This window comes from Entelurus aequoreus, linkage group LG07 (assembly GCF_033978785.1).
Source record: "Entelurus aequoreus isolate RoL-2023_Sb linkage group LG07, RoL_Eaeq_v1.1, whole genome shotgun sequence".
Taxonomy (NCBI): Eukaryota; Metazoa; Chordata; class Actinopteri; order Syngnathiformes; family Syngnathidae; genus Entelurus; species Entelurus aequoreus.
Window position 1 is genome coordinate 60,104,923 of NC_084737.1, and position 17,092 is coordinate 60,122,014.

At 37.9% G+C, this 17,092-nt stretch overlaps 2 protein-coding genes across 4 annotated transcripts in view; one reads left to right on the forward strand and one right to left on the reverse strand.

The window, feature by feature from the left end:
• Positions 1-14,093, forward strand: part of hsf2bp (heat shock transcription factor 2 binding protein) — a 36,344-nt gene extending 22,251 nt beyond the window's left edge. Inside the window, exons 2-9 of one of the 3 annotated variants that reach the window (XM_062054117.1) lie at positions 5,684-5,819; positions 9,904-10,007; positions 10,496-10,645; positions 10,726-10,861; positions 10,944-11,055; positions 13,093-13,196; positions 13,426-13,625; positions 13,844-14,093. In XM_062054117.1, the coding sequence (XP_061910101.1) occupies positions 5,684-5,819; positions 9,904-10,007; positions 10,496-10,645; positions 10,726-10,861; positions 10,944-11,055; positions 13,093-13,196; positions 13,426-13,625; positions 13,844-13,873 (972 nt within the window). In that variant the 3' untranslated portion in view covers positions 13,874-14,093. Of the gene's footprint in view, positions 1-5,683; positions 5,820-9,903; positions 10,008-10,495; positions 10,646-10,725; positions 10,862-10,943; positions 11,056-13,092; positions 13,197-13,425 lie in introns of all 3 variants that reach the window. The other 2 variants (XM_062054118.1, XM_062054116.1) reach the window with 2 other exon arrangements.
• Positions 14,094-15,026: 933 nt separating this feature from the next.
• Positions 15,027-16,249, reverse strand: cryaa (crystallin, alpha A). Its single transcript, XM_062054122.1, has 3 exons — positions 15,916-16,249; positions 15,722-15,844; positions 15,027-15,656 (listed from the first exon to the last, which is right to left on the reverse strand). The coding sequence occupies exons 1-3, from the start codon at positions 16,111-16,113 to the stop codon at positions 15,447-15,449; spliced, it is 531 nt and encodes a 176-aa protein (XP_061910106.1). The 5' UTR covers positions 16,114-16,249; the 3' UTR covers positions 15,027-15,446.
• Between the last annotated feature and the right edge of the window lie 843 nt (positions 16,250-17,092).

The following is a 17,092-nucleotide window of genomic DNA, read 5'->3' on the forward strand; positions in this document are numbered from 1 at the left end:
TCAGCAATCTGACACTAGGATCCTCTGTTAGCTGGTAGTCTACAATGTCAGAGTTTTTTTTAAATATTACAAGAACCGGCATGAATATCAGCTGGATGTGGTACAAATTGTTTTACACCTGATAGGGATTGTAACGGTTCTGAGGGTGGAAACCCCTAAATACACATTATTTGTTGATTTTACGTAAACATATTCTGAACATTGTTGTATCCAAACTGTATTGGGCTACTTAATTTACTCTCTCGAAACCTATCATTTAAATGATCTACAATTTCTTGTAGAGAATTTATTGTATGTCTTGATAATGTCCATTTGGGAGCATAAATTCTTCAATGGTATGCCTATCAAACAACATACTGTTATGGGTTATAATCCTTTCATCCTGTTTTGAAAAAGATGTGCGTAGGAATTGAATCCAACCTGATATGGTTGATTTAGGGTGATTGGGGTATGTAATTTTGTTATATAATTACATATCTTTTGTAGGATACACATCATGACATGAATTGCTCGGCAGAGTGACGTAAAAATCTTTCTGATCCATGTTTATGCGTGCATTATTAATTTGGAATTGTCTAGTGTAGTATGCCTTGCTTTTTTGTCATAGGCATAGATTAAGGGATGGCTGAGCAGACGTGTTTGGAAGATATACATTTATTGAACTTTTCCTAACCACTTTACATGGAGCATGTGCTTGCGACCTTTTTTTTTAATATTTCTGGGAAAGTTCTTGCGTGAATTTGCATGTAACGTGTAGACATCTTGTTTAAGTAAAAATTGTTTTACTTCTGAATATTTTGGATTTATATTGTGTAGAATCTTTTACAGTTTGACAAAGTTGATTCACCCTTCTGAGGGCTTCCAGGTGAGCAGGATTATAGTACAAATTTCTTAAGGTGTGTTCCACTATGTGATGATGACGAAAATCAATGAAATTTGATGTTGTGATGTGTTTATTGAAAAATTATAATTGGTGAAAAAAGAGAGAGAGAAAGAGAGAGAGAGAGAGCGACAGAAAACCATCAGAGAACAATAAGATGTCATTTTTTATCCACATGTGTTGTGCTGCGATTATTTTCCTACGTGTCTGGTATGTGAGAATACTATCCTGTAAATCCTACTCGTCTTCATCTTTCGGCACACACTTTCTCCATAGGATCAAACACGAGAGCTAGGGATGATACTCGAAACCGGTTTTCCCGGTTGTTCGATAAGAAAAGAACCGAGTCCTCGGACTCGAATCCCTTTTTGAGAACCGGTACCCGTTATCGAGACCACTATAGTAAAGAAAAAGAGTTGGTTCTTTATTCGAATCCCTGGGAACGAATGCCGTCCCGACCAGAAATGCTCCGTGTGACATCACAAGAAATGACGTCACGTAGCTCAGTCATTAGGCGCAGATGGAGAAAGCAGGAAAAAAATGCACCGGAAAAAGCGCTCCAAGGTGTAATAAAGTTCAAAACAAAAGGTTTAATCCAATGAATAACTTTACTGAGAGATTTGAGCAGGGTACAAACACATGACGAACACTTTTACGACCAACCGGAAACATAGCAACCAGGCTAGCAACGCACCTCCTTTACGGCAGCTGTCGCAATGTTCTTAAAGCAACCGCAGCACATACATATATATACAACATATATGACATCTCCCTTTTTTAACTTTTGTTTTTCTTTCCTTGTAAACAAAACAAAATCACACTGTATACAGTATGTGTTGTCTGTTTAATTATAAATAATGCAGACGAGGCATGTTGGCTGAGTTCTTGACGTTTACTTTCACAGCGTGCTCATAACCTCATTCTTAGCTGCCGGGTGGCGACATGCAACAACACTTTTCGGGGCTACCGCGCATGCTCGTCACTCCCGTTGCATGCTGGGTAGTGTAGTTGTTATATTCCCTAGCTCATAACATCACATCTTTCCCCCTATAAAAAAATAATGTTAACTCAATAAAGTGTATTTATTTTTTTAGCTTTAACTTTTCATTTTTTAGTATTGTAACCACATTTGCAAACAACTTTTCTCTTCATAGAATTGTCTTTCAATAAAGAAATAAAGTGCAAAAATGTCAAAGCATCATAACAAACAGTTATGTCAAATAGCAGCAGAAGTGCACTTTTTGGAGAGCTGTATTATTTTCAGTTTTGTGCACAGGGGACTGATTTTATTTAACACTATATTATTATTTATACACCTATAGTGATCACAGAGACAGGTTGTTTTTGTGTTACTGTACATATTTGTTTTTCTGAAAAATCCCACTTAATATATTTTGGGTAACAGCAGTCAATATTTATTTATTTTATTTTATTTTTTTAGGGGGGGTAACAGTCAATATTTATTTATTTTTTAGATTTTATTTTTTTCTTATGTAATAAAAGTGAGCTTTTGTTAAACCAAATATAGTGTTTTTTTTCATATACAACAACCTATCTGGACTCGATAAGAGAATCGATAAGGAATCGGTTCGATAAGAGGATTCGATAATAGGCTCGACCTCGATAATTTCTTATCAAACATCATCCCTAACAATAGCTTTGGCAGCTCCGAGAGCTCTCTCTGTGCTTACATTACTGCTGCATGGTTCAGCATATGAAAGATGATGGAGCGCATCTTTTAAGGCTAGTGTAAAAATCCTCTCAATTATAGCCTGGTGGTGAGTGTTGAAGATCACACCACCATGTTCAGTCACACATGTATGTTGGAGTTGACTGGGATGACTAGTGATGCAACCATTACAATTTGAATGTGACGCTTCCCACGCAGCGTGATTCAGGCATTTTTTTCAATAATACTCGGAAGAGCTTGATGATGTCGGCACGGAATTTTGTTTCGCTTTCAGGATTTTCAACAGGTGTCACATCGGAATAATGGAGCAGATGTATGTAGGTAGGCACATAGGCTGGTTCGTTGTTGGCATAGTCCCAGTTTGTGGACACTTTGCCTTGGCACCCTTCCTCAGATGTCTTGTTAGTGTTCTTGGCAATGGGGATTCCTGTAACAAAAATTAGTAGGATTATAAATAATAAATCCCTAGAAAATAGGAATGAAGAGTCTTAGGATGAGTATGTGTAGAATATACCTGATATTTTGTATAGTTTACAAATTTATTTGGCAGCATGGCAACATCAGACAGATTTTGGTGATGATATAACAAATGGATGAGACAATGAGATGATCTATAGCCCCAAACACTGGTCTTTTACAATCCCATGTGTTGACATGTGGAGCTGCTAATGAGCACTTTTTACAGACATTATGTATTCGGTCTCTAAAAAAAACCCCATTGTTTTTCCATAGTGTAAGAATATGATTTTAATCATTTGTGATATTTTATTTGCAGATATAAAACAGTCCCACCATCTTACAGATATGTCTTCCTCTTCTCCTACTTCCTATTTTTCCTGAATAATGTCTCCTAATGAATTGAAACACGATGGATGATCTCATAGCGAAGGATGATCCGTTTTCTGATAACTGGACGTTATCAGAATCCTACAACACAGAGCTGATAATGTTCCTACCAGCCCACAGGCCAGGAAGAGCATAGGCATTTGAGGGAACCCCTCAAAACCTGTGGATACCCCAGCTGGTCGTTTGTGAAAAGTGCCCGTATGGCCTGTATCCACAGACCCTGGACCCCGTCCTCCTGGAGCACCCCCCACAGGACAACACGAGGGACACAATCAAAGGCCATTCCAAATCCACAAAAGAAATGTGGACTAGTTGAGCAGACTCCCATGCCCACTCCAGTACACTAGCGAGGGTATACTGTAAATCTGGTCCTGTGTTCCACGACAAGGACGGAAACCACATTGTTCCTCCTGAATCCAAGGCTCGACTCACGGCCGGACTCTCCTCTCCAGCACCCTTGAATAGACTTTCCCCGGCAGGCTGAGAAGTGTGATTCCTCTATAATTGGAACACACCCTCCGGTCCCCCTTCTTGAAAAGGGGGACCACCTCCCCGGTCTGCCAATCCAGAGGTACCGCCTCAGACTTCCACGCTATGTTGAAGAGATGTGTCAGCCACGACAGTCCTACAACATTCAGAGCCTTGAGGTATTCGGGGCGAACCTCGTCCTCTCCTGGGGCCTTGCCACTGGGCAGTTTTTTTTATTACCTCAGCAACTTTGGCTCAAGTGATGGACATGTCCGCGTTTGTGACCTCAGGCTCTGCCTCCTCTACACAGGGTGTGTCTGTAGGATTAAGGAGATCCTAAAAGTATTCCTTCCACTGCCCAACTATATCCCCAGTAGTGGTCAGCAGGTTTCCGCCCCCACTATACACAGTGTGAACAGGGCACTGCTTCCCCTTCCTGAGGCGTCTGATGGTTTGCCAGAATCTCTTTGAGGCCGACCGAAAATCTTGCTCCATGGTCTCACCGAACTCCTCACATGCCCGAGTTTTTGCTTCCGCCACCGCTCACTTGGCTTGTCGGTACCTGTCAGCTGCTTTGGGGGTCCCACAAGCGAGCCATGCTCGGTAGGTTTCCTTCTTCATATACAGTACAGGCAAAACGTTTGGACACACCTTCTCATTCAATGCATATTCTTTATTTTCATGACTATTTACATTGTAGATTGTCACTGGAGGCATCAAAACTATGAATGAACACGTGGAGTTATGTACTTAATAAAAAAAGGTGAAATAACTTAAAACATGTTTTATATTCTAGTTTCTTCAAAATAGCCACCCTTTGCTCTGATTACTTTTTTGCATATTCTTGGCATTCTCTCAATGAGCTTCAAGAGGTACTCACCTGAAATGGTTTTCACTTTACAGGTATGCTTGAAGCTTATCAAGAGAATGCCAAGAGTGTGCAAGGCAGTAATCAGAGCAAAGGGTGGCTATTCTGAAGAAACTAGAATATAAAACATCCATCCATCCATCCATTTTCTACCGCTTGTCCCTTTGGGGGTCGTGTTGGAGCCTATCTTAGCTGCACATAGGCGGAAGAAACATGTTTTCAGGTATTTCACCTTTTTTTGTTAAGCACATAACACCACATGTGTTCATTCATAGATTTGATGCCTTCAGTGACAATCTACAATGTAAATAGTCATGAAAATAAAGAAAATGCATTGAATGAGGAGAAAGTGTGTCCAAACTTTTGGCCTGTACTGTTTATGAAGAAGGAATCTTACCGAGCATAGCTCGCTTGTGGGACCCCCGGAGCAGCTATATATGTGTATATGCATATGTATGTGTATATATATATATATATAATGTATATGTGTATATATATATATATATATATATATATATATATATATATATATATATATATATATATATATATATATATATATATATATATATATATATATATATATATATATATTAAAATATGAGCCTTCCTTAAGTTAAAATTCGAGACCTGGTGCTGTATAATAATATATCTCAATAATAATGACCTACATTTATTGTTATATTACCCGGTATGCTAGCCATGACTCCTGATAGCCACAGGCTGGGCAGTGAGCTGTATTGCATTTATTTACTGGGTAGATATGGCTCTTCCTGTACCGATTGGGAAATATGTACCAAACAGAAGGTTCCGCACCAAAAGATTCAGATAAGACATGTAGGCCTTCTATACTCCCCTAGTAACTTCATATGCCCTCCTGATATTTTTTCTGATTTCCAACTGATGTATTGTATTTTCTTCTTCTCCACAGGATGGTTTTGTTAAAGTGAGAAAAAGAGACTTAGAAAAGTTAACTACAGAGGTCATGCAGCTGAGGGAGTTCCTGCCCAGAGTTGTGAATGGGAAGATGATTGACATACTTCACAAAACTCAAGCACAAAAAACAGGTCAGCTTTCTGAACTTAAACAATCAACCTTTGTAATAATTAAGGCCATGTCCACAAGAACACGGGTACTTTAAAACGATTTCCATCCACACAAGTGTAGTTTCATAGTAGTCTCTGTCTACGTGCAAATGCATACACCCGCTGTCATGCATACACCCGCTGTCATGCACATTTCGTCAGGAAAAGCCTTAAGGGCATAACGCCTCTGCCGGGACGTCCGGTCAGGGTAGGTAGGTGAGGCACAGCCTCACTTGTTATGATGGAAAAAAAACAAAACAAAAAGCTGAATAATAACCAGAAAATAAATATTTGTATTTGTTCATTAAATGCATGTTATAAATGTATTTATATATGAATAAAATCACTGTTTAACATTGACTTGAGTAAAAATCATTACATTTGCACACAAACCATTAATGGGTCTTCAGCGTGTGTTGCCACTTCACTTGTGTGTGTGGAAGAGAAAGAGGAAGCTGGCATGGCTTACTGCTGGTCTGCTTGCAGAATGTCGCTAAAATATTGTTTGCACTATGCATTTCTAGTTTGGACGTTACAGCCTGTTAAATGTTTTTAATGTAAGTGTGACATCATTATTCTTGATAATCGAACACTAAAATAGAGAAAAGAGAAGCTGGAGGCTTAGGTCCTCCAATGCCAAAGCATTTCAAATTACAATAGTAAGCAAGCAGTATTCTGACTCGCCACACTGGGAGAAGTGGGGGTGCTCCAGCTAGCAGACGCAATGTAAGCCAGCATCTTTTTCACACAATTTTATTTATAACAAACATGGCATTTGTATCGCAGGAAGCCAGCGTTTGTGTTTTTTTGTCAGATCCAAAAGTGTAGTTTTACTAATTTGAATTAAATGGAATGAAATGACTGAATGAATGTGTAAATACATAGGATGATATATTTTCAAGATCAAATACTTCTCTAAACTGGACTTTAAGACGAAATTAATGTGGTCATACCAAGTACGTTTTCATGGTGGATAGATAGTGGGATACACAGAGTGAGACGTCTTTTTCCCCTGTTTGATTCAAGAGCCGAACAAACGCGAGGCACAACAATTCTGATTAACAAACATGTCTGACACTTAAATCCCGGTGACGGCGGAGGGAAAAAAAATAACTGTTGAGGTTATTAGTCGCACTAATTAAAACCTTGTTGTCAATTCGATGGCGATTAATCGTACAGCCCTACTCACAAGGATCAGAGGCATATCAACAATTAACACACCCCCGTGTGCGCAATTACATCAATGCATATAAAAGCACAGGCAAAGTAGTACAAAAACACCTTGAATTATCGGCATGTTAGCCAGGTATATTAAATTACCGTACAAGGCAGCTGAACAGGTGGGAATTAAAGCGCAATTTAAAGCAACAGCCCTTTTTCCTAATGTAATCGGAGCTATCAACTGCAACTATATTGCTCGCCATCATATGACGAATATGTATATGTCAACAAAAACATTTTAATTCAATCAATGTGCATATAGGGATGTAACGATAAACGGTATAATGATAAACCGCGTAAAAATTCCAGACGGTTAGTAACACCGTTTAAATTAAACCATGCATTTTAGGCAACACTGCTTACTTCCTGAATACTGAAGCGCCTCAGCGTCTGCGCATGACTACTACAGCCGTTCGGCTCGCGAAACATGGCGGCGACTTCAAAGACTTTGCTTTGAAAATGTTCCCTTCGAGCTAACGGAGCCGATCGCTTTGCTTCAATTCATCAGAAAAATATTAGATGTTTCATTTTGAAACTGCAACTAGCGTCCTTCCATCAGCTGCTGGCACTGAAAGTTACCATGCAGCAACATTGCAAAACTTGTTTACAAAGTGTACTCGTCCTTTATTTCATTGCTAACTTTGTAAGTGTTCCAATAACAAAAATACTAGCTAAAATGGTTTGTCATTTCATTGAATTGAACGTTTGCTGAGTTGTCAGTGAGGCACAAAGATTGTGTATTAGATGTGAGAAGTATCACTCCTGTGTATTTTTGTTGGCCAAACTATTGCACTGAAGTACATGGTTGTTGTTGAAGAACAAAGCTTGTTTATTTGACTTGATCTTCATTAGCCAAACTGCTTTGTGATTTAGATTGATATCAAAACGTAAACACCATGTTTTTTACATTACTTGTGTTTTTTTTCATTCCACAAAGTAATTACTTTAAAAAACATTCATGTGACACAGCATTTTGTTAATGTTTTATGGTGTGTAATTAATGCCTGTACGACATATTTCTGGTCAAACTCTCAACGGATCTGTCCAGATACAGCATGTACATGTATGCACTTTAGTACATGTAAATGTATGTACATAACTTAAAAAATACCTCTCTCTATGAAAATGTAAAAATAGAGACAAAGGCATCATGTAATAAAAAAGCTGACACGCTGATACTATTAATGAACAAAAACACAAATATTTGTCTTTAAATATACAGATAACGTTATCTAGAGCATTTTTATTAGATATTACAAATTACACTGTGGCGTCGCGTTCACACCCCAACACTGTTTTACCTAACATAGTGAATAATCCTGATTAATAAACATGATTTCAAATTTGTAAAAAAGTATCTTAATTGTTATTTTGCCCGTAATCATGCAGTCATATGTGTAAGACTAGACCTCATATATGAACACTATTTTAATCTGTCTGGACATAAGTGCAATTACGTCTTATGTCCATAAGGTGCCATCTTGCGAAATGTTCACATTTATTTGTATTTATTTATAGTATTATTTTGTTTCTGCCATATTACTTTGTTTATAATAATTATAATGTGTTGCTTTCATATGCACATTCAACATTGTAGCTGTGGTGATAGTTGTTGTACACGATAGAGCCACTGGATGGCACTCTTAAGATCATGTGTCTGGGTGACTGCTTTAGTTGTATACAGCGAAGAACAAACCACCAGGTGTATGTCAATAGCTGATGTCCTACCTGAACGCATTAAATACGTTTCTGTGAATAATCAAATCGTTGTCATGCATATGTTTTTACGGGAAACATAACATGATAACAGAATGTGGCCTGGTTCAACGTGTGATTCTTAAATTCTAAGTAACAGCATGATTGGGAACAACTTTGTGCAAATTGTACTCATATTAAACATGTCTTTATAAAGTGTTAAATACTAAACCACCCCTTGCGCATGCAGTCCTGCACTAACGTGCAACAAGAGTGGAATAGAGTAATTGTTTCCACTCCAGGAAGAAGCACTTCCACCTCAGTATTGGTGAAATTCTTCTATTTTGCTATCTTGCTCATTATCTTTGTATTTTTGATTGTGCCGAGTGCTGTATTTCAGGCAAATGGCTAATATGAATAAAATGTGCGTATTTAAATAGGCAAAGACGGTGAGTGACAAGCCACTCCAACATGTGCGTTCAATTCCACGTTGACTTGAATGTACAAAAGAAATGTGCTTGGATTAATGTGTGCACGCTTTTATACATGTGAATTATTTTGTGCGTACAGCACTTTCTGGACTTAAGCGTACACTATCGAATTTAACCACAGCAACTGCGGCAAGTCATTTGCCGTAATGCCCTAAAAAATTACTCTCATTTGCGGCAAGAACATGCAGTGACCGCCCTGTTGTTCTGAAATTATATGGAGGATTTTGTAATTCTCTTAGTGACCTATTTTTGCAACTCTCTTTAATAAACTTAAATTAGTCTTTTTTTCCCCAACTTTAAATCTGATTATAAATTTGATAAAAGGTCAGGACAGGACTGTGCTCAGTTTCCTTGTTCAAGGTAATTTAACTTATTTTAAATATTTTTTATTAAAATTATATTTATTTACTAACTCAACTTACTTATTTTAATATGAAATTGTGCTGTAATTGATGTACAGAATAAGTAATTAATACAATAAATGTTTACAAAAAATTATTTTAGAACTAATTTCATTGTGCATTTGTACATTTTATTTCCTCGGCATGTGAATGGCACCGATGCGGTGGAATGGCTTGTATACAGTAAACTAATGTTGAATTCAAAAATATTTTCTTAGTCTTCTTTCATTATTTCTTTGCATGTGTGTCTGTTTTTAGTGAAAGAGCATCTTACACAGGAACCGGAACTTCTGCGTCAGGAGTGTCTTCATCTTCAGTCCAGACTGGATGCGGTACAAACTGAATGTCAAAAGGAGAGACAGGTTTGACTGAGTGAAGAATACTTAATTTCATTTTTATGACAAATGTAGTATATCTAGTCTCAGGATTGTTTTTAACTGAACTGTAACGTATATGTTACAGACACATTAACCACTTGAGTCATCTTTAATTGTGTTTCACACTGATGCATTTTTTGTACATGTAATGTGCAGTGGTGTTTAACTTAGTTGCCTAGTTGTGGCCATGTATTTGTGTTGATTTATTAGCTTCACATACATGTATTTTACTGTTTGTCCTAACCACTAACAAACAGAAGTATATTACTTACTCTTATCTTAGTAAAGGCAGATTTTGAACATACCTCACGTGAAAGATTCTATTGTAAAGAAGTGATAAAGTGTGATGTCAATTATTGCAGAACATTACGATTGATGTGTGAACCTCTACTTGTATCGTATTAATGAAATAATATTATTGGTTAACAACACTTTTGATAAGTTAAGGTCCCATGTATTGTCTGTGTCTGTAGGAGAAATGTCTGTTGCATGATCAGCTGTGGCAGAGCCAAGCCGAGGTGCAGCAGCAGGCCGACTTCTGCTCCAGTCTGGGTTCTGTAGCCTGCAGTCTGCTGTGGAACTGCTCTACAAGGGAGGACACAGTTAGACTGTGGCTGACTGAAGTGAGTATAGCCTGTTGTGTGTTACTGTGATGTGGTATACATATTGTGTATCCAATGTGTGTGAAATGCTTGTGGTGTAGGGAAACCTGCAGGCCTTTCTGTCGGTAGCGACTCAGACTCTGGAGAGCTTTGTTAGGACTCTGGATGAAGCAGCAAAGAGTTCACCTGAAGACCACAACACCCAGTTTGTTTTGGCGCTAGCTGGAACAATTACTAGTAAGAAGAGCTTGCTTTCTTGTAATTCAGTCATTCACTATAAGCAATAAACTTGTAACTAATCTTGTTTCTCGCCAATCAGATATTGCGGCTGTAACCTGTGGACGGGAATTCCTTCTCGCACATGATCTGTTGAACACCCTGATAAAACTGTTAGAACTGATGAAGCCCAATGTCTTCCCAAAACTGAAAGTGTACGTATGCTGCCTAACACATTAGTATTACATGTAATAATTGAATTTGAACCGTTTGGAAATTATATAGAGCAGATACTTTTAGAGTACCGAAACATATTGTGAACGCAGCATTTCAATAAATAAAATAATAAATACAACTTTTTTTTTTCTTTTTTATGAAATATGTCATAACCCAAAATGTTCATAGTTGCGTGTGTGTCCACGAGAACAAAGACATCATTTTTATTCAATTGCTAAATTGAAAAAAGTTTTAAAAAATGACATGTCAAAATTATTAGCCCTCTGATAATTCAATTTAAAATTCAACTAACTCACTTTATTCATCTGTTAAGAACTTTGGGTGTAAAGCAGTGTTAAGTTAGTTTACAGAGCATAAAAAAGGCACAATAACAAACGTCAATTCCACACACACAAACACACACACACACACACACACACACACACACACACTCACACACACACAAACACTCACACACACACACAAACACAAACAGGCTACATGGCACCAATATCATAGATAACCCATAAACAATAAATCTGTTAGATAGCTAAAAATGTCAAGAATTTGACATCAATGATACAATGAAATACAATAGGTCTATAGAGCTAAAACACCAGGAGTTAATAATAATTTAAAAAAATCCATAATTAATAAAAAAAAAAAAAGAAAACAAATGCCAAGTATGAATTACTGTTCATGAGTCTAAATGAGGTGGGTACCAAGCTGGACATTGCTTTCTTAGTCGTGACTGAAAGAGACCTGTACCTGTGACCTGAGGGGACGGTGAGGTAGTGTGGAATGTATGTGTACTGTCATTGGCTAATTGCAGTCTATTAAAAATTTTTCAAGACCATCTAAATTGCTTGGCCTCTGAGCATGCACCCTAACCTTCAGCTCGCTCTACAGATTTTCTGTAGGATTGAGATATGGGCTTTGAAAATATCAACATAGTTGTTTTTTTAAATGGTCGCATTCACGCGAACAATGTTTCCTCTACCTGAATAGAATAGAACAGAATAAAATAGAAAATAGAATATTCCTTTATTGTCATTGTCATCATAGTTAACAACGAAATTAAGTGCCATACATTAGTGCAATACAAATACAAATAGTCATTAGTCAAAGTTCACTATTTGCAAAAACAGAAACATTTGGTAGGGTCCCGTTGAAGAATTTCACAGAACTTATAGAGAAATTTGGCAGAATGTAAACGGTTCACTGCGATAGGAATAAAAACTGTTTTACAGTCTGATCGTTTTATTGCTCTTTACCACATATTTGATGTGGTCCGCCGCATCATTTTATGTGGTTCACCGCATTATTTGATGTGGTACGCCACATCATTTTATGTGGTATGCCGCATTAATTTATTTAGCCCACCATGTCATTGTATGTGATGTGCAGCATTATTTTATGTGGCCTGCCGCATTATTTATGTGGCTTGCAAAAAAGGCTGGGAATAATGAAGCACGTTTTGAACAAATGCCTTTATTGTTATTTCAATTTTGACAAATATGTACTGCTGTACTGTACACTTTAATATTATCTGATCCTGCAACAACACTGTGGTTCAGTGTTAATTAAATGCTCAGATGTGGTTCAAATGAAATTGAATATGCAGGGGTGTTTTTAAAGCTTAAACTTACATGGGGGTTAATAATTCTGGCAATGTCAGATTTCACTCTCTTGAAAATCCATTTTACATTAAAAATGTACCAGAAAGAGGCCATTTTATTGTATAATGGTTTACTTTAAAGACTGATATAAATATTGCAAACATTGTAAGAAAGAAATTAAAAACATTCAAAAGGTCTTAGGGGGCTAATCATTTAAAGCAATATGATAACCACTATTAATTTTGATTAAATTGGAACCCTCAAAATAAGTGTTTGTAAGTTTACTACCTTACAAAGATATGAACGGCATAGTGTGAATGTTTTATTCGCAGTCTTCACAATAACACAATTAAAGATTTATTTTTTTTAAGTTGTGTTTTTACACTCTGCATGCTAAATGCTGGTGTTTTGCTGCAGGTTGGTTCTAATGGCTCTTTATAATGCCAGTATCAGTGTGACTGGGCTGAAGTGCATGAGTAACAACCCAGGACTGCTGCCTCTTATTCGGACTCTTCTTGAAGGTAAAGCAGAAAATATGAAACACACTGGATACATGCACCAACACTACAACTTATACAGACTAGTTTTAAACTAAATGCCGGTATTTAGTTTTTTTAAATTAATTTATTTTTTATTCATTAATGAAATCTACGGTTAGGCTCTAGATCTTGCCTCACATAACATGTAAAGCCACTGGAGGACGCTGTCACCTCACAAAGTATTGTGTCTCCCAAACTACTTGGTCCACAGACAGATCCTGGGAGGTGTGCCTCCACTCCCTGCGTCTCTTACAGTCGCTGCTGATGGAAGATGGAGTGCACAACCGTCTGGCCGCCGCTGTAATTGAGTCAGACTTTCAGGCCCGTGTTACCCGACTTACCTGCAGTGTCGAGCCGAGTCTGAGACTGATAGCGCAACAGACCTTGAACGACATCCAGGTACTCAAACAGGTATCTATGATGGTAATACATTCCAAAATATCTTAACACCGTACATTATTGAATAATGATTTGGTTCAAAGATAGTTTGATTGCAATTTAGGTGTTTAAAACACAATAACCAGAGCCCCAAAAACCATCAGACCACAATTCAAATATATATTTTTTATTAATTCAACCTCACCGCAAATCACACACGTTGAATGGCATACAACTTTGTGTGCTTTCAGGGTCGAGGATGTAAACAGAACAACCTGTGACATGCCTCAGTAGTTTTCAATCCTTTGAAATGTGTTAATTGTTCTGGTGTACTTATACATACCTGAGCAGTTAGATGTTTAACTATTTATGTTTAGTCATAAATGCTGTTTCTGTTTAAAGAACGAGAACTGTTTGACTTATGTGTCAGTTTTATGAAAATAATTGTATTAAAAGTTCTGTACAAAGAGCATTTGCCCACTTTCAATATGTTTCAATAAAATGTGGTTCTTAGTTCCTGTGTACATAATTCAGTGCAATTACACTTACATTATTTAGAATTAAAGGTATATACTATTACACATGTGTCAAACTCAAGGCCCTGGAGCCAGATTTGGCCCACCATATCATTTAAAGCGGCCCGCGAAAGCCCTGAAATAATGAGTCAATAAAGCATTTTATCATTTACTAAATGTAATATTTTCATTGTGACAGACAGAAATACATGTATTGCATGCTATTGAGTATATTTTAAACTTTATTATCTAAAATGCAACAAATATAATACTATCATTAATTTCAACCTTTTTAAAATTAAAACAAAATAAATATCTGCTTAAGTTATATCAAAGCAAGCTATTAATCAAATTGCACACTGCAGAAATGACAATAGATTTTTACAGTAAAAAAACTGGCAGCTCAGTTGCCAGGATTTTACTGTAAAAAAAAAACTATAGTACCGCTATAGTTGCTGTTAAAACCATCGTACATTTTACAGTGAAGTTGTGGCGACGCAGCAGTTTTTTTTACAGTGTGTAATACAAATATAATAATCAAATGCACAGCAATTAATTTTATAACATCATGAGGTGAATTGTTATACATTTATATTCATCAATTATATATGGTTACAAGCGGCCCTCTTAGGGCAGCCATACCTGCGATGGCCCTCAGTGTAACCGTGTTCGACACCCCTGTACTATTAGATACTGTATTACAGTATTTTGCTGTTTCACCTGTAGCACAAAGATGAGATGTCAATGTTTTTGTTCACAGACCTTGTTGCCACTGGATTAGTTTTTGGCACATTTAATGCTCAAAATGTGTCAAAGTGGCCACAAGCATCCTTCAATTTTTCTGTGTGTGATCCTCGATGGGAGAAGTTTGTACATTATTGTGTTAATGGTTTTGAGAGAAGCACAAAAGAGTAGCACGTTGTTAATTGCAGCTAAGTGCAGCTTTATTTTTTTCTTGAGCATGGACTTCTCAGTATAAGGGTATTCAGTGAACAAGGCATAGACTATAACACAGAATATATTGGAGACTTGAGAGAAGTTTCATGGTGATTGCAGTAATGGAAGCAGTCAGGTATAGACAATTTTGCAGATGGAAAATCGGTGACAAGTGTAACATTTTACCCTTAATCAGTAGTTAAAATTTGGCCAGATGACCGAAACATTCTCACAGGAACATGTTTGTTAAAACTCACTAGTGATGCTCTATGAGATTATGCTAAAACAATCTATGGGGGGCAAGAGTCAAGCAAGGAGGACTCGGGAGTCCTTGTAAGGGGATGGAGAAAGGAGGAGTATGGATGATGTCATCCATTTTGCTCGACACCCACCACTCAAGCTTTTAGGAGGAGGCAGCAACATTGGGCTTGTCATCACGGGTGACCGGGATGTTGCGCTCACTACGACCAGATTCGCTCCCTCCGCCATGCTTCGGCCCTGTCAGCGTCAGCAGGGCGTCTGCGGACAGTGTGCAGGTAATGGCTGATTGGTCCACACTGGAAGGGAGGCGGTAGCGTCGGTGAAACTCACGGGAAATGTAACCATGGTCATCCTGCAACAGAGACAAGTTAAAACTGCATCATTAGACATTCTAAAATAAATGTTTATAGCACTCACCTGTCTCTCTCCATGCTTGCCCTGGATCTCTACATAGTCATCTGTAACCTTCACACTCAGCTCATCAGGGGAGAAGTGTTTAACGTCCAGGTAAACTGTGAACTTATCCTTGTCGGACCTTACCTGGAGGATGTATGAGTCAGGATATAATGAATAATTGCATCCGTGTTACACACTTTAAGCCCAGTTGTTACCTCTGATGTTCCAGAGTTAGAAGAATCCAGAAAGCTCCGGAACAGGGACTGTCTGTAATAAGGGCTTAGAGTTGAGGCAGTGTAAGGGAAGAGGTCATAATCAAACATGCCCTCTCCAAAGAACTGATCGAAAAGTCGAGCTGGGTAGACCGAACCCAGAGCGCGTCTGAACCAGGGATGCTGGATGGCAATATCCATAGTGACTGTTGAGAGGTTTTAGTCTGGCACAGCTTGGTTTGACTCTGGTATTTAAATTTGGCTGTTCAGCTTAGAGTCCAGCAGGCAAAGAGATGGAGGTCAGAGCGTTGATGAAAACAGCGAATGGATCAACTTGCTCAACAGCTACCTCTTTATATATCTAAGAACTAGAAAGAGAGGCTTTAGCCACGATCCCTCTGGAATGGCATTATGTCATGGGGAGTTAGCACCGTCAGCAGAAAGCGGGTTGAGGATGTACTGATGGGGTCTGGGATGGTGGGGTTTCAGGGCGGAGTCGAGAGCCTGATGTGACTCAATGTCACCAACACGCCACTCGGGGCTGCCAAAACAAACCACGCTACATGTGGACGGCAGGACAAATGGAATCAGGTCAGGAAGCTGTGAATTGCTGTATTGTTTCATGGTGGGTGTCTCTGCCAGGAGTCTGTAGGGACAAGGCCACTGGATAAAGAGGATTTGAAAACTGGTTATGGTTTTAGTGTTTTTCGAACATACTACAAGGTTACAATGTGGCACATAACATATTTACAGTTTCACACTTCATTCCGAAATGGAGTAGGAAAATTAAACGTTTATTTTTTTCTACCTATTTTGACTGTCATGTTATTAATCATATCCACTCGGCATCAATTGCACCGGTCACCCAAGGGTGATGTGAGATCTGAGCCGAGGACGTCGTTGTGGCTTGTTCAGCCCTTGAGACATGTGTGATTAAGGGCTATGTAAGTAAACTTTGATTGATATGGTTTTACATTTCACAGCGATTACTAACAGGTTTGTTCACTTCTTGTGTTCACGCTATTACAAATAATAATGAATGATCAAAGTTTACATAAATAGATAGTTATTAAATGGGAAGTGCACTTTTTTAAAATAATGTCTCATTTACAATCCTTATGTGAGACAAGCATACACATGGTTTTCCTTTTTTTATGCATTCAAACTTGTAAATAAACAC

What these genes read in the sequence shown, in the direction of transcription:
- cryaa (XM_062054122.1), bottom strand. Translation starts at nt 16,113, where the DNA reads ATGGATATTGCCATCCAGCATCCCTGGTTCAGACGCGCTCTGGGTTCG. An exon ending in CTAACTCTGGAACATCAGAG is followed by an intron (nt 15,845 to 15,915) that starts GTAACAACTGGG and finishes TACATCCTCCAG; the next exon opens with GTAAGGTCCGACAAGGATAA. An exon ending in GCAAGCATGGAGAGAGACAG is followed by an intron (nt 15,657 to 15,721) that starts GTGAGTGCTATA and finishes TCTCTGTTGCAG; the next exon opens with GATGACCATGGTTACATTTC.